We start from the raw sequence: 20,928 nt of genomic DNA on the forward strand, positions 1-20,928 counted from the left end.
AACCCAGTCCACCTCCTGAGAATCAGTAACAGAGTAACCCCAAGAGGATGTAAAATTCAGGGTGGGGAAATCTGCTTTCCAGAAGGAAAGCTTGGCAGTCTGAATTTCATGAAGGAGGTAATACTACCTTCCAATGTATGTACCTCAAGTTCTTATGCCACCTACCTGGTTACCCCAGGAAAATGTCTGTAGATAGAATGAATCATCAATAAGTCATTTTTTCCATGTGCTGCTCTGGACTCACAAGCAAAAAAAGAAAAGGTAATTTCCTTTTCTTAAATTTCAGTAAAGACTGCCAAGCCATTAACCTTATTTCCTGTGAGGCTGTTCATTCATTCATTTAATACATGTTTACTAATTGAGTATCTACTATCAGGGACTGTGAGGTGTTGAGAATACCAGGGTGAGTTTAAAGGAGACAAGGGGGGTCACCTTCAGGGAGCACACAGCCTAGCAGGGGAAGGATACTGTAATCAAATACACAGAGAAAGTGAAATTTGGAAGGGGATAACTGCTATGGTGCTGTACCACCCTATGTCAAAGGTGAGGGATCTCACTCACTGGAGTGGGAGATCGTCTGACAAGGTTTCCTTGAGGAAGTGACAGTGGAGCTGAGACTAGAAGGATGAGAGGAGTTACTATGGAGGGAGTGGGAAAAGAACATTCCAGAAAAAGGGAAAAGCCTTTGTTTTGGAAGAGCAAAGCCATTGAGAAAGTAAGCTGGGGTTCCTTGAAAGATGGAAAGGATAGTGGCTGATGGTTCTAGAAGTGGCCTGACATGCTGGGGAAAGCCAGCTCTTCCAAGTCTGGGAGAAAGAATGGGGGTGAGGGGTGGTGTGGTAGGTAGCTGTGGTGATGGGCTCCTGGACCTTAATGTAATGCAATGTCCCAAAGGTGGCAGAACATTCCAGGAGAGGCGGAGGGCTACATATTGGGTCCGTGGACTGTGTTGTTGTGTGCCATCAATTTGATTCCAATTCATAGTTACCCTATAGGACAAAGCAGAACTGTCCCATAGGGTTTTCAAGGTTGTATCTTTTGACTGCCACATCTTTTTCTCCCAGAGTGGCTGGTGGGTTCAAATTACTGACCTTTCAGTTAGCAGCCGAGTGCTTAATCACTGTACCACCAAGGCTCCTTTTGTGGACTATAGGTTACAATAAAGGGCATTGGGCCTCCCCTCCTTCCTCCAGTGTCCAACTGAAGTAAAGGATCAACGCTTACTTGACGGCCAGTATCATAAGAACAAAAAGTAATGGAAAAACACTTTGAGTGGTGGTATACCTGGTGGTTCACATCCTAGACTCCGGAACCAAAGCACTTAGGTTCAAATCCCAGCTCTACTAAAAGGCTTTGTGTCTTGGGCAGTTACTTGACCTCCTGGTGTCTCAGTTTCCCCACTTGTAAAGCCAGAAATAATAGTACCTATTTCATCAGATAACAATTTACGGGAGCTAAAGGAGCCCCACAGTGGTCTTAATTCCCATTCAAGCTGTGTGGGTCATGGTTGAGGTCCGAATTAAGGGGATAAAAGTTAACGCAATTTTTTGTTAACCAAGTTTCCGGACCACTTCCTCTTCTAGTTCATTTGGTGTGCCCATAAGTAATTTCATTCTAGGAAAAGTCGTGCTGGTGGTAAGCCTGCTTCAAAGAAAAGGAAAGGGGACCATTTAAAAGGGAACTCAGCCACTTGGAGCCACATAAGCCACCAAGTCCCAGAGCCCCCAAACTGTGCCCTTCTGACACCTGGGTAAGGATTGCAAACACCAGCAGTCTGCAATACACCTGCACAGGCGAGCAGGTAGCATTCTTCACTGGGTTAGAGGGGTTTGGTGGGCTAGACAGGGAAACCAACTAACCACGACTGGGAATAACATTTCTGAGAACATAACCCAACATCTGAACTGCTCTGTCCTGAAGCTGTGTACAGTGCACCAGCTGTTTGCTCAAGGAGTGCAATGGTTAAGGTTTTGTGTCAACTTGGCTGGGCCATGATGCTCAGTGGTTTGGCAGTTATGATGCAGTTTGGCAGCTATGTAATGATGTAATCTCCATAATGAAATTTGATATAATGTAATCACCTCCGTGATGAGACTTGTTATGAGCAATTAGTTCAAAGAGAGTTTCCTTGGATTTGGCCTGCAACCAATATAGGTGGACTTTCTGGCTAAAGCTCTCTGGCTTTTGCTTGCTCTAGATCCTGCAGCTAGCTCCTGTCCATCTGACCTCTGGTTCTTGGGACTTGAGCTAGCAGCTTACCTGCCCATTTGGGGTTTGTCTGCCTCAGCAGCCTGTGAGCCAGAGGCCTGCTGCCCCACCCGCCAATCTTGGATTCTCCAGACCCTGCAACTACTTGAGTCAGGAGAAGCCTCCAACCAGACCCATAAATTTGGGACTTTCCATCCTCTACAACTGTGTGAGACATTTCCTTGACCTAAATCTCTCTGTATATGTATTTATAGGCCTCACTGGTTTTCCTTCTCTTTTAGAGAACCTGGCCTAAGATAAGGAAGAAGCAAAGCAGATAGTAGTTCACGACATATCTGGGCAACAGAGTGAAACCTGGAAGCTCACAAAGATGAAGCAAAAACTGTCTTTCCACTCCCGCGAGCCCAAATGAAAGAAAAAACAAAAACAAAAAACCGTCCAATAAAAAGAACCGTGGTAATGGGTCCCATTGCTCCGGAGTCCCTCAGCTCCGGGTCTCCGGTAGAGGTCGCTGTCGCCCAGCAGGCGGGTGGCACTGCTCCGCCCCGCGGCCTCTCAGTCCAGCCCCCGCACCCCGGCCCGCCGCCGGCGTCTCCGCCTCCCGTGGTGCAGGTGCGTCTCCGCCCGGGCTGGACTGGGGTCTCCGCGGCCTCGCCTGTTCCCCCCGGAGTCCCCGCCAAGCTCGGCCTCCGGCCGGGCTGTGTCTGTACCGCTCGGTCCCGGCCCAGCCGCGGGCCCTTGGGGTCGGAGGCGGTGCCGGCCGCAGCGCGCATGCCCGGCCCGGCCCATTCCCCGCGGCCTTTAGTGCAGGGCCGTGGGGGGCGCTGGTCTAGGGGGCAGGGGTGGGACAGGCTCTGGAGGGGGGGAGGTGGCGATCCCGGAGGGCGGGGGCGTGGGGGGAGGGGAAGTGGACGGTCCCCGAGGCGGGGTCAACCCCTGGTGACCGCGGGTCCCGAGGAGCCATCGGAAGCGCAGGCCCCTTGGGGAGGAAGCCTAGACGGCGCTGAGGGCGGGCGCTGGACGCCCCCGGAGGCAGTAGCGGCCGGAGAGGCGAGGGAAGGGGCAGGAAACGAGGTTGGAGACTAACGGGGCCCTAGTAGGTGGGCTTGGAGGCCTCTGTGAAGGGGGAGCCCCAGGAGGGCTCTGAGCAGAGGTTCACCTTTGAGAAGAGTCATTCCTGGCAGGGTCAGTCCTGGCAGGTGATGGTGGCTTGGGCTAGGCGGGGGCAGCGCACGTGGGAGAAGGGGTCGGATTCAGGACCTAGAGTGGAGGTGGAGCTGCCAGGGTTTGCTCAAGAGCCTGGCCCGGGGTGAGAGAAAGGGGAGGAGTCAGGGTCAAGGCCTTTGGCCAGAACAGCGTGGGGAGGGAGGGAGGTGCCCAAACCTAGAAGACCGAATGAGGGCGGCTTTGCGAAGAGGAGGCTTGAGGGAAGTTGGAGACCCCGGGCATGGTGGACATTGGAAGGGAGGCGTAGAGAAGGCACTGGGCCTAGCAGTCTAGAGCTTTGGGGGGGATGACCCATTGCCGGTTGCCCTGAAGTTGATTCGGACACACAGCGAGCCTATTGGACAGAGTGGAATTGCCCCGTAGGGTTTCCAGGGAGCAGCTGGTGGATTTGAACTGCGAACCTTTTGGTTAGCAGCCTGAGCTTTTAACAACTGAGTCACCAGGGCTCCCTGGGAGGATGGCAGTGGTATAAACGTGGCAGATCCACTGGCTGGTGATCTCGCAGGGGAGGCACCCTACTGGAAAACTTGGGGGGAGGGGCGGTTAGAGAGCTATCAGGTGAGCATCAGTGGAGTGTGGTGGGAGACCAAGGGAAAGGAGGGCTTTTCGGAGACTCGATGGAGTGGTTGAAAGGTTGGGCATGACCAAGGAGGAGAACAGAGACTCCACTGGATTTAGTAATACGGAGGTGGCTGGTGACCTTGACAAATGTAGGTGGTAGAGTAAGGAGAGGGAATAGAGTACACCTGTGTAGACAACTGGGGACTAGTGCCCCACACTGTATTTAGCTTATAGATATTCAAAGGGTATTTACTGGACACCTGTGAATTAAGCAGAGCCCTGGTGGCACAGTGGTTAAGAGCTCCGCTACTAGCCAAAAGGTTGGCAGTTCTAATCCACCAGCTGTTCTTTGGAAACCCTATAAGGCAGTTCTACTCTGTCCTATAGCACATGAGTCGTAATAGACTGGACAGCAAATGGGTTTGGTTTTTGGGTTTCGTGAATTTTGCAAGTTTTTGTAGTTCCTCTGTGTTATGTATAACCCACCAGCTGTTCCGTGGAAACCCTGCCCTATGAGGTTGCTATGAGTCGGAATTGACTCAGTGGCATTGGGTTTGATTTGGTTTTTTTGTTTTGCATTATAATACCATGTATTTAAAATTAATGTTTTCTGTAAAATTTTTTCTCCCAAATTCCTGATAGAACTTCTCATTTATATATTTTTTGGAATGGATAGCATACCCCTTTTTTTCTCACAGGCAACGTACAGGCATTTTTCTTTACTTTTTTTTTTAAATTCATGAGGTGAACTTCAGGTTTCACAAGAAAGTCTCCTTACAGAAGAGACTGCCCTTACAAGGACTAATGTCATTGTAGGGAATCTGCCCAGCCCCCGGAAAGCTCCCAGTGACTGGTGATTTAAGTTTATTTCCTCCCCTGAAGATTCTCTTCTCACCCCAAGATAAAACCAAGGCAGAGTAATTGGTGGTTTCATCACCCAGGGCAGCCTTCAGTGACTGTCCCCAGGTCCCTTGCACTCCAGGACTGAGTTCTCAGGCCTCAGACTCTCACAGTGGCACTGCCCTGCGCTTGTTTTCAGGCTCCAACAGAATTGTAAGCTTCTGGAAGTTAGAACCACTGCCCACTCCCTAGAAAAACAGGTAAGTGTTGGCACAGAGGATACTTCCAATAAAGATTTTTGTGGTGGTTGTGGCTGTTAGTTGCAGCTCAGACTCATGGTGACCTTACGTAGAACTGAATGTTCCTGATCCTGTGCCACCTTCAAGATTGTTGGTGGGTTTGAGTCCATTGTTGGGGCTATTGTGTTCCCCTAATTGAGGGCTCCCCTCATTTCCATTGGCCCTCTAGTCTTAATGTTCTGAGCATTTCCATAATTGGAAATAAATTTGAGGTGGTATTCAAAAATGTTAAAAACTTTGCTTTTATCTTTACTTTGTTTTCACATTTGGAGAGACTCCTGCAGAACATCTTGTAAATTACTTGAAAATTTTGCAAATTCCGATAATTCCATTTCCTTAAAAAGAAAATCATGTGAAATGTCCACTGATAAGCAATAGAGTGGTTTTTGTCACCAGTGAGACCAAAATTGCCTCACTGATCCATTACTTCAGATAGACATGAAAGACTTTATCTAATCTATTGTTCCACTAATCTGTGACTTAGTGTGGATAAAAGAAGGAACCCTGGTGGCACAGTGGTTAAGTGTTCCACTGATAACTGAAAGGTTGGCGTTTTGAACCCACCAGCCATAAGGATTACAGCCTTGGAAACCCTATGGGGAAGTTCTACCCTGTCCTTTGGAGCTGCTGTGAGTTGGAATTCACTCGATGGCAGTGGGTTTGGGTGGATAAAAAGTTTGAAATAAAAATTAGTATTTTAATTGCATACAATTGAATACAATACACAAATATGTATGTATGTATAATATATGATTAAACCAAAACCCATCGCTGTTGCGTCGATTCCAACTGCCCCATAGGGTTTCCAAGAAGCACCTGGTGGATTTGAACTGTTGACCTTTTGGTTAGCTGCGGTAGCTCTTAACCACTCTACCACCACAGTTTCCTGTGTGTGATTAGACGTTATAATTCACATGATAAGATGAGAACCAAAACTGTCTTCCCCCCAAGTTCTTGCTGATTGCATTTCCTAGGCAAAGAATTTAGAAGCTAGTGATTTTTGGAGATGTTGAAACATGAATAAGTAAAACTTCTTTTCTGCTTTATTATTTTGGGTTTAGTATTATTACTATTATTCAATAATTAAAACATTTGAATAGAAAAACTTAGACAATGAAAAATTAGTAACATTTTACCGAAATAATACAAGTTCTAATTTTAAAATTCTTTAGAATTATCATATTTGCCACGAATACCTTTATAATCAGCAACAGGTCCAGCACTCAAGTTTAGAGTAGAATGAAGATTTGCCTTCATTACACGGCCGTCCAGCAGAAGATACTTGACATTGGTACCTCTGTTGATTGCATTTTAAATTCTTACTGTCCTATGAAAGCCTACCTTCACGTCTGACAAAGAAATATGACCGTTCATTCAGAAGTTAACTATAATTCTTTTACAGTAGGTAGAAATGTTTCCCAACATTTAAAACCCACAGAAGAAGAAAAGGATTTTCTGGATCAAATTGGAAGTCTAGATCAAATTTTTGCCCCCAATTTGGGAGAAATAACTAAAGATATTAAGCTCAAAACAATAGTACAACTAACTTCACACAACACATAGAAAGTTTTTAGTAGGTTAGGCAGTATCGGGAGCTTTAATTTTCACAAAATTTCATTGAGATGTACAAGTTTTAAAAATACTGCCATGACGATATTTTTAAGCCTCAAATGGACGTGAGAAGACCCCCTTGATAAATGTAAAAGCTGGGTAATGGAAACGGTAATGTTCTGCTTTTTCTATACATTTAAATTTTTCTGTAATTAAAAAAAACTATAATAATGCCTCATTTGTCCCTCACTAAAGTATTCCATAAGTGAGCCCTGGTGGCTCACTGGTTAAAGCGCTCAGCTGTTAACCCACAGGTTGGCAGTTTGAACTCACCAGCAGCTCTGTGGGAGAAATATGTGGCAGCCTGCTTTCTTGAAGATTACAGCCTGGGAAACCTTATGGGGGCAGTTCTACTGTCTTACAGAGTTCCCATGAATTGGAATTGACTTGATGGCAGCGGGTTTGCTTCTTAAGGTATCCCATAAGGCCCCTGGGTGGTAAAAACAGTTTGCACTTGACTAACCTAAAGGTTAGTGGGTCAGACCCACACAGTGGCACCAAGGAAGAAAGGCCCAGCTATCTGCTTCCGTAAAGATTACAGCCAAGAAAACCTTGTGGAGCAGTTCTACTCTGTAACACCTGGGTTTGTCATGAGTCAGAATTGACTCAATGGCAATGAGTTTGGTTTTAACGTATTCCATATAATTAATTTTTTCCAAGAAAATTTGAAGTTTAATTGCCAAAAGCTTAAGAAGTACCATGCCCATGCTGGTTGAAAATTATGTCAGACCCTTTCCGCCTGCTTCCTTCAAATGGAGCACATGATTTTCAGGATGGCCTGGCGTCCCCATGATGTAGTCTGCAGGCTGCTCAGCGGCTTCCAGGGTCCTCCTGGGGCTTCCAAGTTGGCTCACTTCTTCTCTGGCGGTCAGTTGGCAAGCCTTTTCTGGCTCTCACTTGCCTGTCTCCAGGGCCCTATAACTAGAGGCTGGCTTCTGACTTGCATTTCTTCCTCCAGAAATGACCCCAGGCAGCTAGGGTGTGTGGCCCCTAACATGGCTCTGGAGACACACTATCTCATTTTTCTCTAACCTTCCTTTTCAGTATCCCAAGGTTCTTCTCCGGACCTTTTGATAACAGAAGGGACAGGCTATGCTGAAAGTTCATCTGCCTGATTATTGTTGTTTTCTAAGTCAGGTTTGTTGAAATAGAGTTTAAGAAAACCAAACCGGTTGCCCTCAAGTTGACTCCGACTCATGATGACCCCATGTGTGTCAGAGTAGAACTGTGCACCATAGGGTTTTCAGTGGCTGATTTTTTGGAAGTAGATTGCCAGGCCTTTCTTTCGAGGCACCTCTGGGTGTGAACCTCTGGGTAAACTTGAACTGCCATCCTTTTTGTTAGCAGCTGAGCATGCTAACCACCTGCACCACCCAGGGACATACTATAAAATTCACCCTTTCTATTATATAGTTCTGTGAGTTTTTAAAAACCACCACGAAAGTCAAGATAGAATTTTTCTACCCCTATAAAAGTTCCCTGCTGCTGCTTTGTTGCCAATCCCTTCCCCCTAGTCCCTGGAAACCCCGATGTGATTTCTGTACCTGTCAAAATATACAAACGGTCTCACACAGTATGTAGCCTTTTGTGCTTGGCTTCTTTCACCTGGCAAAATGTGTTTCTTAAACGTTTGTTTTGAACTAATTTTAGGCTTGCAAAAATAGTACATGGACTTCCCATATACAATTTACCCAGTTTTTCGTAGTGTTAACATCTTATCCAACTAGACTACAATGATCTAAATGTGAACATTTACATTGACACAGTACTAGTAACCTTTTACAGACCTTATTCACATTTTTCCTGTTGTCCCACTAACATCCTTTTTCAGGTCTTGGATCCAATCCAGTATCCCACATTGCATTTAGTTGTCATGTATCCTTGGCCTCCAACCTGGGACAGTTCCCCAGTCTTTACCTTTCACAACCTTGAAAGATTATGAAAGATCCTCTTTTTTTAAAGAGTTACTGGCCACTTTCATTGTAGAATGTCCCTCAGTTTGGGTTTGTCTGATGCTTTCTCATAATTAGATTGAGGTATGTATTGGGGGGCAGGGGGAGTAAGTACGACACAAGTGATGTACCCTTCTCAGTGCACCCTACCAGGAGGTACAGGATGTCCATACATCTTATCACTGGTGATATTGACTTTGACCTCCTGGTTAAGATGATGTCTGCTAGGTTTCTCCGCAGTACAGTTATTATTACCTAACACTTTTAGATTCATCCATGTTATTGCATGTATTAGTAGTTCTTTTTATTACTGTAGTATTTCATTGTATGGATGAACTTTTGTGTCTAACTTATTTCACTCAGCAAAATGTTTTCAAGGTTTGTCCATATTGTGGCATATATCGGAACTTCATTTCTCTTTATGGCTGAGTAATATTCCACTGTATGTGTATACCACATTTTATTTACCTGTTCATCTGTTGGTGCGCATTTGAGTTGTTTCCACCTTTTTGCTATTGTCAATAATGCTGCAGTGACTATTAGTGTACAAGTACCTGTTTTGAGTACCTGCTTTCAGTGTTTTTGGGTACGTACCTAGGAATGTGTCATGAATTGAATTATGGCCCCCCAAAATGTGTGTATCAGCTTGGTTAGGCCATGATTCCCAGTATTGTGTGGCTGTCCTCCATTTTGAAATTGTAACTTTATGTTGAGAGGATTAGGGTGGGATTATAAGACCACCCTCACTCAGGTCACCTCCCTGATCCAAGGTAAAGGGAGTTTCCCTGGGGTGTGGCCTGCACCACATTTTATCTCTCTAGATAAAAAGAAAGGGAAGCAAGCAGAGAGTTGGGGACCCCACACCACCAAGAAAGCAGCACCGGGGCAGAGTGCGTCCTTCGGACATGGGGTCCCTATGCCTGAGAAGCTTCTCGACCAGGGGAAGATCAAGGACAAGGACCTTCCTTCAGAGCTGACAGAGAACGAAAGCCTTCCCCTGGAGTTGACGCCCCGAATTTTTACTTATAACCTACTAGACTGTGACAAAGTAAACTTCTCTTTTTTAAAACCATCTACTTATGGTATTTCTGTTATGGCAGCACTAGATGACTAAGACAGAGTGTTCGATCAATTTCAGACTGCAGAAGCTGATAAAAATCTTCAGTTTCTTCATCTTTGACCTTAGTGGTCGGTGGGTAAATTTGAATAATAGTCATATTAACTGGTCTTCCTTGTAGGTGTCTGGATATTATCTTATCACTGACAGTGTTGTACTTTAGGATAGATCTTGAAATGTTCTCTTTGACGATGAATGCAACACCATTCCTCTTCAAGTTGTCAGTCCCGGCATGGTAGGCTGTATGATTGTCTGATTCAAAATGGCCAATACCAGTCCATCTGAGCTCACTAATGCCTAGGATATCGGCGTTTATGCGTTCCATTTCATTTTTGACCATTTCCAATTTTCCTAGATTCATACTTCATACATTCCATGTTCTGATTATTTATGGATGTTTGCAGCTGTTTTTTCTCGTTTTGAGTTGTGCCGAAACAAAGAAGAAGGATCGGTAGTTGGAAAATACGTCTTGGTGATCGAAACAATGCGGAAGATCACATGATAGGATTTTGCAAGACCAAAGACTTTTTCATTTCAAATACCTTTTTTTCACCAACTTACACAGTGACTATATGCCTGGACCTGGCCCGATGGACTACACAAGAATCAAATTGACTACATCTGTGGAAAGAGATGATGGAAAAGCTCAGTATCATCAGTCAGAACAAGGCCAGGGGCCGACTGTGGAACAGACCATCAAATGCTTATATGCAAGTTCAGGTTGAAACTGAAGAAGATCAGAGCAAGTCCACAAGAGCCAAAGTACGACCTTGAGTATATCCCAGCTGAATTTAGAGACCATCTTAAGAACAGATTTGACGCATTGAGCACCAGTGACCAAAGACCAGATGAGTTGTGGAATGACATCAAAGATATCATACATGAAGAAGGCAAGAGGTCATTGAAAAAACAGGAAAGAAAAGACAAAGATGGATGTCAGAGGAGACTCTGAAACTTGCTTTCAAATGTCGAGCAGCCAAAGCAAAAGGAAGAAATGATCAAGTAAAAGAACTGAACAGAAGATTTCAAAGGACAGCTCGAGAGGACAAAGTATTATGATATGTGCAAAGGGCTGGAGATAGAAAACCAAAAGGGAAGAACACGGTCGGCGTTTCTCAAGCTGAAGGAACTGAAGAAAAATTCAAGCTTCAAGTTGCAATAGTGAAGGATTCTGTGGGAAAAGTATTAAACGACTCAGGAAGCATCAAAAGAAGATGGAAGGAATATACAGAATCATTATACCAAAACGAATTAGTTGATGTTCAACCATTTCAAGAGGTGGCATATGATCAGGAACTGATGGTACTGAAGGAAGAAGTCCAAGGTGCTCTGAAGGCATTGGTGAAAAACAAGGCTCCAGGAATTGATGGAATATCAGTTGAGATGTTTTAGCAAACGGATGCAGTACTGGAAGTGCTCACTTATCTATGCCAGGAAATTTGGAAGACAGCTACCTGGCCAACCAATTGGAAGAGATCCATATTTGTGCCTATTCCCAAGAAAGGTGATCCAACCAAATGTGGAGATTATTGAACAATATCATTAATACCACACACAAGCAAAATTTTGCTGAAGATCATTCAAAAGCCGCTGCAGCAGTATATCAACAGGGAACTGCCAGAAATTCAAGCTGGATTCAGAAGAGAATGTGGAATGAGCTGTATCATTGCTGATGTCAGATGGATCCTGGCTGAAAGCAGAGAATACCAGAAGGATGTTTACCTGTGTTTTATTGACTCTGCAAAGGCATTCGACTGTGTGGATCATAACAAATTATGGATAACACTGCGAAGAATGGGAATTCCAGAACACTTAATTGTGCTCATGAGGAACCAGTACATAGATCAAGACGCACTTGTTCGGACAGAACAGGGAGACACTGAGTGGTTTAAAGTTAGGAAAGGTGTACGTCAGGGTCGTATCCTTTCACCATACCTATTCAATCTGTATGCTGAGCAAATAATACAAGAAGCTGGACAATATTAAGAAGAATGGAGCATCAGGATTGGAAGAAGAACTCATTAACAGCCTGCGTTATCCAGATGACACAACCTTGCTTGCTGAAAGTGAAGAGGACTTGAAGCACTTACTGATGAAGATCAAAGACCACAGCCTTCAGTATGGATTACACCTCAACATAAAGAAAACAAAATCCTTACAACTGGACCAATAAGCCACATCATGGTAAATGCAGAAAAGATTGAATTTGTCAAGGATTTCATTTTACTTGGATCCACAATCAACACCCATGGAAGCAGCAGTTAAGAAATCAAAAGATGCATTGCATTGGGCAAATCTGCTGCAAAGGACCTTTTTAAAGTGTTGAAAAACAAAGATGTCTCCTTGAAGACTAAGGTGTGCCTGACACAAGCCGTGATATTTTCAATCACATCATATGCATGTGAAAGCTGGACAATGAATAAGGAAGACCGATGAGGAATTGACACCTTTGAATCATGGTGTTCGGGAAGAATGTTGAGTGTACCATGGACTGCCAAAAGAATGAACAGATCTGTCTCGGAAGAAGTACAGCCAGAATGCTCCTTAGAAGCAAAGATGGTGCGACTGAGTCTTACGTACTTTGGAAATGTTTTCAGCAGGGGTCAGTCCCTGGAGAAGAACACCAGGCTTGGTAAAATACAGAGTCAGCGGAGAAGAAGAAGGTTCTCAAGGAGATGGATTGACACAGTGGCTGGAACAATGGGCTTAAGCAGAACAACGATTGTAAGGATGGTGCAGGACAGGGCAGTGTTTCATTTTCTGGTACATAGGGTCACTACGAGCTGGAACCAACTCGATGGCACCTAATCACAGCAACAATCTAGGAGTGCAGTTGCTGGGCCATATTGTAATTCTGTGTTTAACTTTATGAAGAACTGCCAAACTCTTTTCCACAGCAGCTATACCATTATACATTCCCACCAGCAACGGATGAGTGTCTTAATTTCATAGTGCTGCTATAACAGAAATACCACAGGTGGGTGTGGCTTTAAAGAAGAGAAACTTATTTTCTCACAGTTCAGGGAAGGAGCCCTGGTGGTGCACTGGTTAAGCACTTGGCTGCTAATTGAAAGGTCGGTGGGTTGAACCCACCAGCCACTCTTTGGAGAAAGATGTGGCAGTCTGCTTCTGTAAAGATTACAGGCTTGGCAGCTAGAAGTCTGAATTCAGGGCACAGACTCTAGGGGAAGGCTCTCTCTCCGTCTGACTCTCAGGGAAGATTCTTGTCTTTGGGATCACTTGGCATCTTTCCCTGTTTTTGCTTTCTTCTGTGTCCAATCTGCTCTTTTTATAACTCGGAAGTGATTAGGTCTAGGACTCACCCTACACTGATATGGCTTCATTAACATAACAAAGAAAACCCTATTTCTAAACAGGATTGGAAACCCTGGTGGCATAGTGCTTAAAAGCTGTGGCTGCTAACCAAAAGGTCGGCAGTTCGAGTCCACCAGGCACTCCTTGGAAACTCTATGGGGCAGTTCTACTCTGTCCTATAGGGTCGCTTTGAGTCGAAATCAACTCGATGGCAGCGGGTTTGGTTTTTTGGTTTAAACAGGATTACTTCAATAGGTATAGGGGTTAGGATTCCAACATGTATTTTGAGAGGACACATTCAATTTATACGAATGAGTATTTGAATTTTTCCGCATCCTCATCAACACTTGTTTTCAGTTTTTCTGATCATAGCCATCCTAGTGGGGGTGAAGTGGCATCTCATTGTGGTTTGGATTTGCAGTTCCCTGATGACTAATGATGTTGAGCATCTTTTCATGTGCTTGTTGGCCATTTGTATATCTTCTTTGCAGAAATGTCTATTCAAGTCGTTTGACCATTTTTTAAATAGATAACAAAATGTGGTTTATTCACACAATTATTATTTGACAATAAAAAGGAGTAAAGTACCAATACATGTTACAACATGGATAAACCTTGGAAACATTATGCTGAAGGGAAAAAAGCCAGACACTCAAGTTCACATATTGTATGATTCCATTTGTATGAAATGTCTAGAATAGGCAAATCGAGAGAAAGTAGGTTAGTGCTTGCCAGGAACTGTGTGGACAGGAGAATAGGAAGTGATTACTGTTGGGTATGGGCTTTCTTTCTGGGATAGTGAAAATGTTGAGAAATTAGATAGTTGTGATGGTTGCAAACAAAAAGCCTTTGACCAATTTTTTGATTAGGCTGTTTTGTCTTTTTGTTGTTAAGTTGTAGGAGTTCTTTATATATTCTGGATATACTTGATATTGCTTCCCAAAAATTTTCTCCCATTTTGTAGGGTGTCTCTTCACTTTCTGGATAAAGTCCTTTGATGCACAAAAGTTTCTAATTTTGATGAAGTCCAGTTTATCTATTTTTTCTTCTGTTGTGTGTGTTTTTGGTGTCACATCTGAGAATCCATTGTTCAAAACAAGGTTCAAAACAAAGTTTTAAAACCCTTCTTGTTACTGGCCTTCTCTAATCAAAATGTTTTTCTTTTGCGTCCCTTCTTTGTTCTCAGAGCTACAGTCCTCCCTCTGGTCCAACCCTCTCACTTTAATTCATGTAGCACATTTTGTTGTTGTTTGGTTTTATTTGTTTTAGCAAATAATCTTGATATACAAAGATGAAATCATGTGATCATGATGGTGCAGATGATTTAGGAAACCTGAGTTTGATGATATAAGCCCCAGGACAAAGGGGTACTTCCAAATAGATAATTGATTTGTGATATAATCTGTGGAAATGGAAGAAATTTCTGAAAAGAATTGATAATAACATCTTTCTTTGGTTTTTATAAGCTATCATAGTCATCTAGAGCTGCTATAACAGAAATACAAGTGGATGGCTTTAAGAAAGAGAAGTTTATTTCCTCATAGTAAAGTAGGCTGAAAGTCCAAATTCAGGGCATCAGCTCCAGGGGAAGCCTTTCTCTCTCTGTTGGCCTTCTCATCAGTCTTCCCCAGGACTAGGAACTTCTCCGCCCAAGGACTAGAAACTTCTCCGCCCAGGGAGCCCGGGTCCAAAGTACGCACTCTGCTTCCAGCACTGCTTTCTGGGTGGTATGAGGTCCCCCTGTCTTTCTGCTCAATTCTCTCATTTACATCTCAAGAGATTGCCTCAAGACACAATGCAGTCTTGTAGGTTGGGTCCTGTCTCACTAACACAACTGCTGGCAGTCCTCCCTCGTTAACATCATAGAGGCAGGATTTACACAAACAGGAAAATCACACACTACGTGGAATCATGGCTCAGCCAAATTGATGCACATATTTTGATACACATGGACATAACTCAATCCATGACATAAGCCATCTCTAGTCCGATGACCTTGGTTTGCTATGTGAATATATATACCGAGCTTTCCAAAGTGGTGTCTGTGGTGTTTTTCTTTGATGTAAAGGTTTCTAACAGCAGCCATTAGGTGCAGAGCAAGGGCCCCCTTTTACTTGTCCTTCATCTCCTGGGGAATAACAAAAATCGATTTTTTTAACATTTAATTTTTTATACGGATAATTCATCCTGAGAAAGAGAAAAGTAGCCCCGACAGCCCTGAGCTGACCTGGCACTGACAGCTAGGCCTTGTTGAACATAAACAACGTCACAGAACACTGACATCACATAAGGCCACTCTGTGCCCATAGTGCACCAAGACAAAAGCCACTCCATAATCATGTCTGAATACAGACAAAAACAAGTGTCGTCTAATCCCCCAAATGACCAGACATCTCCCTATCCTGGCTGTATGAGTGCCTGCTGCTTCTTGACCCAAGCACAGCTTGAGTCTTGCCTCGTTGCTTCCGTCTTTTAGATAAGGTTCATGAAGATAGCCAATCACAAAATTATCCTGTTTCCTGACAGTATCCAGTCCAGAACAAATATTTTGTTTTAAAAAAAGGAAGAATTCACAAGAAATTGGTAAGAATTTCCCTGGGTGGGAAATAGGATGCAAGGATTTTCAGTCTAGAGGTTTATGTGTGGTTTGGATCCTCAGCACCCTGCAGCCAAAGACCAGACACACACCTGGAGTTAAGCAGTTACAAGGGAGAGTGCACAGCTTGAAGAACTTCAGGGTGTCTAGTAGGAGAGTGTTGGAAAAGGTTTGGTATAGTTTTTGAGCTTGTTTCAGGTGAGTTGGAGGAGGGTTCATGGCAGTGGGCCTTTGTCTAGACTGGATGCTGTCAGGAAACAGGATAATTTTGCAATTGGCTATCTTAATGAACCTTATCTAAAAGAAGGAAAAGAACAAGGCAAGGCTCAAGCTGTGATTGGTCAAGAGGCAGCAGTCACTCATATAGCCAGGATAGGGGGATGTTTGTTCAAATAGGGTTAAGTTTTCTACTGAGAAGAAATAATTTGTGTCTGTACCAAAGTACTAAGGTATATTCTTAGATCTCTTCCCGTTTCTCTTACAAAGGAAGTCTTGTCTATACACTATCTGTACCTTACTTCAACAATATATTCTGGAAATCTGTACCAGGTTAGAGAAAGCTTCTTTATTGTTTTTTCATCTTTTATAATTTATGTATGGTAAAATTAACTCTTCTTAGTGTGAAGTTCTATGAATTTTGACAGACTCAATCATGTAACCCCCATAGTCAAGATAAAGAACAAGTCCGTCATCCACACAATCACCTCTGCCCCTCTGCGTTCTACTCCTCCCCACACCTCTGGCATTCTCTAGTGTGCTTTCTATCCCCATGGTTTTGTCTAATCCAGAATGTCACATAAATGGAATCACACATATATTCTTTTTTATGGCAGCCAGTTGCATATTGTGAATGTGCCATTGTTTAATCAACTCGTCCCTTACAGATGAACATTCAGGTTATTTCCAGTCTTTTTCTCTTAGGTACAGTGATCTAGTGAACAATCCTATAGACTTGGATGTGCGCAAGTCTGACTGTTGTTAAAATTCCCAGACTTGGGATTGCTGGGTCAAAGGGAAAATGCATTTGTAGTTTTGATAGGTATTGGCACATTGTCTTCCAGTGGGATTGTATCATTTTGGGACAAGTGTTATTTTTCTATTTTTCCTACATCTACAGCCCAAAGGAGCCCTGGTGGTACAGTGGTTAAAGCGATTGACTGCTAACCAAAAGGCCAGCGGTTCGAAACCACCAGTGGCTCCATGGTAGAAAGATGTGGCAGTCTGCTTCCATAAAGAATTATAGCCTTGGAAACCCTATGGGGAAAATATGAGTCAGAAATGACTCGACAGCAGTGGGTTTGGTTTTGGTTTTTGTGGACTCAAACACACCAAGGATCATGGAGATGGCACAGGACCAGTCAACATTTTGTTCTGTTACACATAAGAACCTGCATGTCTCTACCAGGCTAGATCGGAGTCTACTGGAGCCAGGACAACTAACAACAACAATAACCCTTTAATCCTCAATTCTTCCAACAGTTTGACCCACTAGGTGAAAATCAGCTCTGCCATTACCCTTTTGATGTCATTGATGCAAATGTTGTCTTTCTCTGTGTTTGTTTTCCTTTCACAGAATTCCCCAGGTATAGGTAAAGATTTACTAAATGTGCCTCAAAGCTCACAAGCTTCTTTGACACAATGTCATCATAATCCTACGTGTCATAGTACACATTTTCTCTGCCTAGTTCAGTTCTCAATTGGAAATTTCATTCTCATAGAAAGCACACTTTTATCAAAGGTTTAGAGAGCAGTGGTTTTCATGCTTTTGAAAAGCAGCAGACCTTTTTTTCTAATGAATTCTCACACTTAACCCTTCCCAAACATCTAGGGCAGTGGTTCTCCAACTAGCGCTCAGCAGGATCGCCTAGAGAGCTTGTTAACACACAGATTGCTAGGCTCCGCCCCCACAGTAGCTTTCAGTAGGTCTAGGGTAGGGCCCATAAATTTGCACTTCTTCTCACCTTCCATGCCGAAGACCCTGTTAGGTTCTGGCCAGTGCGCCTTAAGCCCAGGTACAGCCACCACCTGTCTGTCAGTGGAGGCTTGTGTGTTGCTGCGATGCTGAACAGGTTTCAGTGGAGCTTGTAGACTAAGAGGGACTAGGAAGAAAGACCTGGTGATCTACTTCCGAAAATCAGGTGATGAAAACCCTGTGGATCACAATGGTCCAGGTCGCAGCTGATGGTGGGTATGGCGCAGGGATCTGGAAGCAGTTTGTTCCACGGTGCATGGGGTCACCGTGAGTCGGGGGCCAATGGGGCAGCGGCTGACAACCACCAGAATAAGCTCTCAGTTGATGCTGATGCTTCTGGCCCGGGAACCCCGCTCAGGGAGTCACTGCTCTAGGCGCCTCCGTATATCCTAGGGGCGCTTGAGAACACAAATTAAGACAGCTGGTTTGGAGGACTAATACCCCGAGGATATGTTACTCCAGATCTTTTTAAGGACATTCTTACATTTTAAAGTATTTGGAGAAATATAAATATTTTCTGATGGTTTCTGTTTGTGTTTGTAATTTTTTAAAAAGTCCATTTCGAGAATTAGTACTGCAAAGAGAACCTGATGAGACCTCTCCAGATTATTCCCAGACCATTAATTTCCCAGCTGTATTGTGGACTGAAGTCTCCAGCCTCTGCACAAACCAAGATTTACCCAACCATGGCTCGTCCAAGTTCAAGTAAGTCGTTCTTAGTCTGCTGTCTCCTCTTCTCCAGCAGAATTTGAAGTATCTGAAAGTTCTAATACTTTGAGGAGAAGGTCTATATCGAAGTAGGTGCTGGGCAAGATCTTTTTTTTTTTTAAATAGTATATTTTATTTAGTCCAATATAGTTAGTCCCCAACTTAACAACAGAGTTCCTTTCAGACAATTCCTTTGTAAGTTGGTTCTGACATAACTCGAATACCTCATTTCACATTAACAACTGATGCTTCTTATGGTACAAAATGCTGAATAAGATCATGCTATAAGCCTGGTCTACAATGAAGTCAGCATCAGTGTCCTGACAATGGAGTTGGAGTCATACCCACTGTTGGGCACGTGCACAGTTCAATTGTCATTATGTTGTTACAGTCGAACATTGCCCAGCTTTCTATCTGTTATGACCCCAACACTGACACTGACTTCACCGTAGAATAGGCCATACATAGCCTGCTATACAGCAGTGTTTTGAGCAGTAAATCATAAAATTGAACATCTGCGAGTCAACATCTGAGAATAACACCAGCAACATTGTATGTAGTACATATTACTAACAATAAGATGTACAAAAAAAATGGACAGTCATAAGTGGGGCTTGTCATAACTTGAATATGTTGTAAGTCGGGGACTACTTGTATACCCAAAATATTATCATTTGAACATGTAATCAGTATAAAAAATTATTAATAAGGAGTTATACATTTTTTTTCTACAAAGTCTTCAAAATCCAGTGTATATTTTACATTTACAGCGCTCTGAATTCTGACAAGCCACATTCAAAAGTACTGTAGCCACGGGTGGCTAGGGCGCCAGGCAGGATTTTGGAGACAGCCACTTTGTCCTCTTCTCCCTTAGTCAAGCCCTTTAGTAGGATAGAGTCAGAGCTTATCTCTTCATAGTCAAGAGAAGTCCTTTGAAGACGGTTTGCTACTTCTCCCAGAATATTTGCATTTAAGCTTATCATACATGATTTGTATTTTAAACTCCTTACCTCTCTGCACGCAAGGAAAGCTGGTGATTGTCCTACAGGGCAATATAGAGTTAAATTTTCTACTGGACAGAAATAATTTGTATCCTTAGCAACAAAAATCTACAGATTACTACGTATGACCCCTTAGTCGATAGCACTGAGTCCAACAAACTGCTGTAATTAAATGATCCACAGGTGGGCTGGTTAAGCCATGCTTCACCAAGGCATTGAAAGCACGTGCAGAAGTCTTTTTGCTTTATTTTCAACATTTGGATAACTTTTCGTAATACTGTGAGTGTGCTCAGGCCAACCTCAGGAGCTGAATAACTGAGTGATGCAAATGGTTAAGTAGCTCTGCCACTAACAGAAAGTTAGAGGTTCAAGTCCACCTGGAGGTGCTCTGAAAGAAAGGCCTGGCCATCTACCTCCAAAAAAATCAGCCACTGAAAAGCCTATGGAGCACAGTTCTACTCTGGCACACATGGGTTCGCCATGAGTTGGAATCAACTTGTTGGCAAATGGTTTTTTTTTTGTTTGTTTTGGTTTTCAGGAGCTGAAAAGAACCCAAAGCCAAACCTGCTACCATTGAGTGAATTCCGATTCATAGTGACCCTACAGGACAGAGTAGAACTGCCTCACATGGTTTCCAAGGAGTGGCTGGTGGATTCGAACTGCTAACCTTAAGGTTAGCAGGTGAGCTCTTAACTACTGTGCCACCAGGGCTCCCAATCTCTGGCATTCACATCCGTGTAGGACAGGATGGAGAGATCGTGAAGTGTATGCCTGACCTCAGCCACAGTTAGAAGGCCGAGTGTGTTGGGGACCACAAAATATACTGGTGTATTTTCCTTTTAAAAAAAAACCCAGTGCCGTCGAGTCGATTCTGACTCATAGTTTAGAAGCTGAGAAATGTGTCTTTAAAAGATTTCTTACCACATCAGTGTCACTGTATTTTATATCCTGTTTTCCAAGAACCAAATCTAGGATGACTTTTTGGTTTCTAGAATTTTCTTAAACTGGTAAAAGTCACTCTGCCTAGGAATATGTTTGTCAGTAGGACAGCAGAGTTTATGCTTTGGGTAGAAAAGACTTCCAGGGCTGGAGAAAGTTTTATAGGAAGACTTGAAAGTCCTTTAAGAATATTCATAGGGTTTGAGCCCAGAATTTATACAAATAGCTCTTAGACAAGTACTGGTACATTTTCTTATTAAACACCTTGCTCTTTTATGAGATTAGATCTGTATAAGCTCTAATCCTTCCAGATCAGATTTTTCCCCCCTGAATTCCACCTTGTTGGATACCTTTAGTCTCCAGATGGGCCTCATCATAGTCCTGCATAGGGAAGGCACTATTGTGCACATCCAACAGCCTAGGAAACCTAAGATAGAAAAGGTAAGTAATTTGCTGCAGGCCACCCAGATGGGTGGGAGGGCTGAGGTTCAAACCCAGTTCCGGGTGCCTGAAGCCCCTGCTTCTTTCTCTAAGATGCTGTATGCTCACATGTCAGGCCACATAAGACGATGTCCTTGTGGT

General features: G+C 43.5%; 1 protein-coding gene across 8 annotated transcripts in view; it reads left to right on the top strand.

The window, feature by feature from the left end:
- Positions 1-2,725: 2,725 nt before the first annotated feature.
- SIRT5 (sirtuin 5) overlaps positions 2,726-20,928 on the top strand; it is a 50,483-nt gene continuing 32,280 nt past the window's right edge. For 4 of the 8 annotated variants that reach the window (XM_064280818.1, XM_064280842.1, XM_064280847.1 and 1 more), the window contains exons 1-3: positions 2,742-2,820; positions 5,036-5,096; positions 18,254-18,403. In XM_064280818.1, coding sequence (XP_064136888.1) covers positions 18,289-18,403 — 115 coding nt within the window. In that variant the 5' untranslated portion in view covers positions 2,742-2,820; positions 5,036-5,096; positions 18,254-18,288. Of the gene's footprint in view, positions 2,821-3,159; positions 5,097-18,253; positions 18,404-20,928 lie in introns of those variants that run through there. The other 4 variants (XM_064280832.1, XM_064280836.1, XM_064280839.1 and 1 more) reach the window with 4 other exon arrangements.

This window comes from Loxodonta africana, chromosome 1 (assembly GCF_030014295.1).
Source record: "Loxodonta africana isolate mLoxAfr1 chromosome 1, mLoxAfr1.hap2, whole genome shotgun sequence".
NCBI lineage: Eukaryota > Metazoa > Chordata > Mammalia > Proboscidea > Elephantidae > Loxodonta > Loxodonta africana.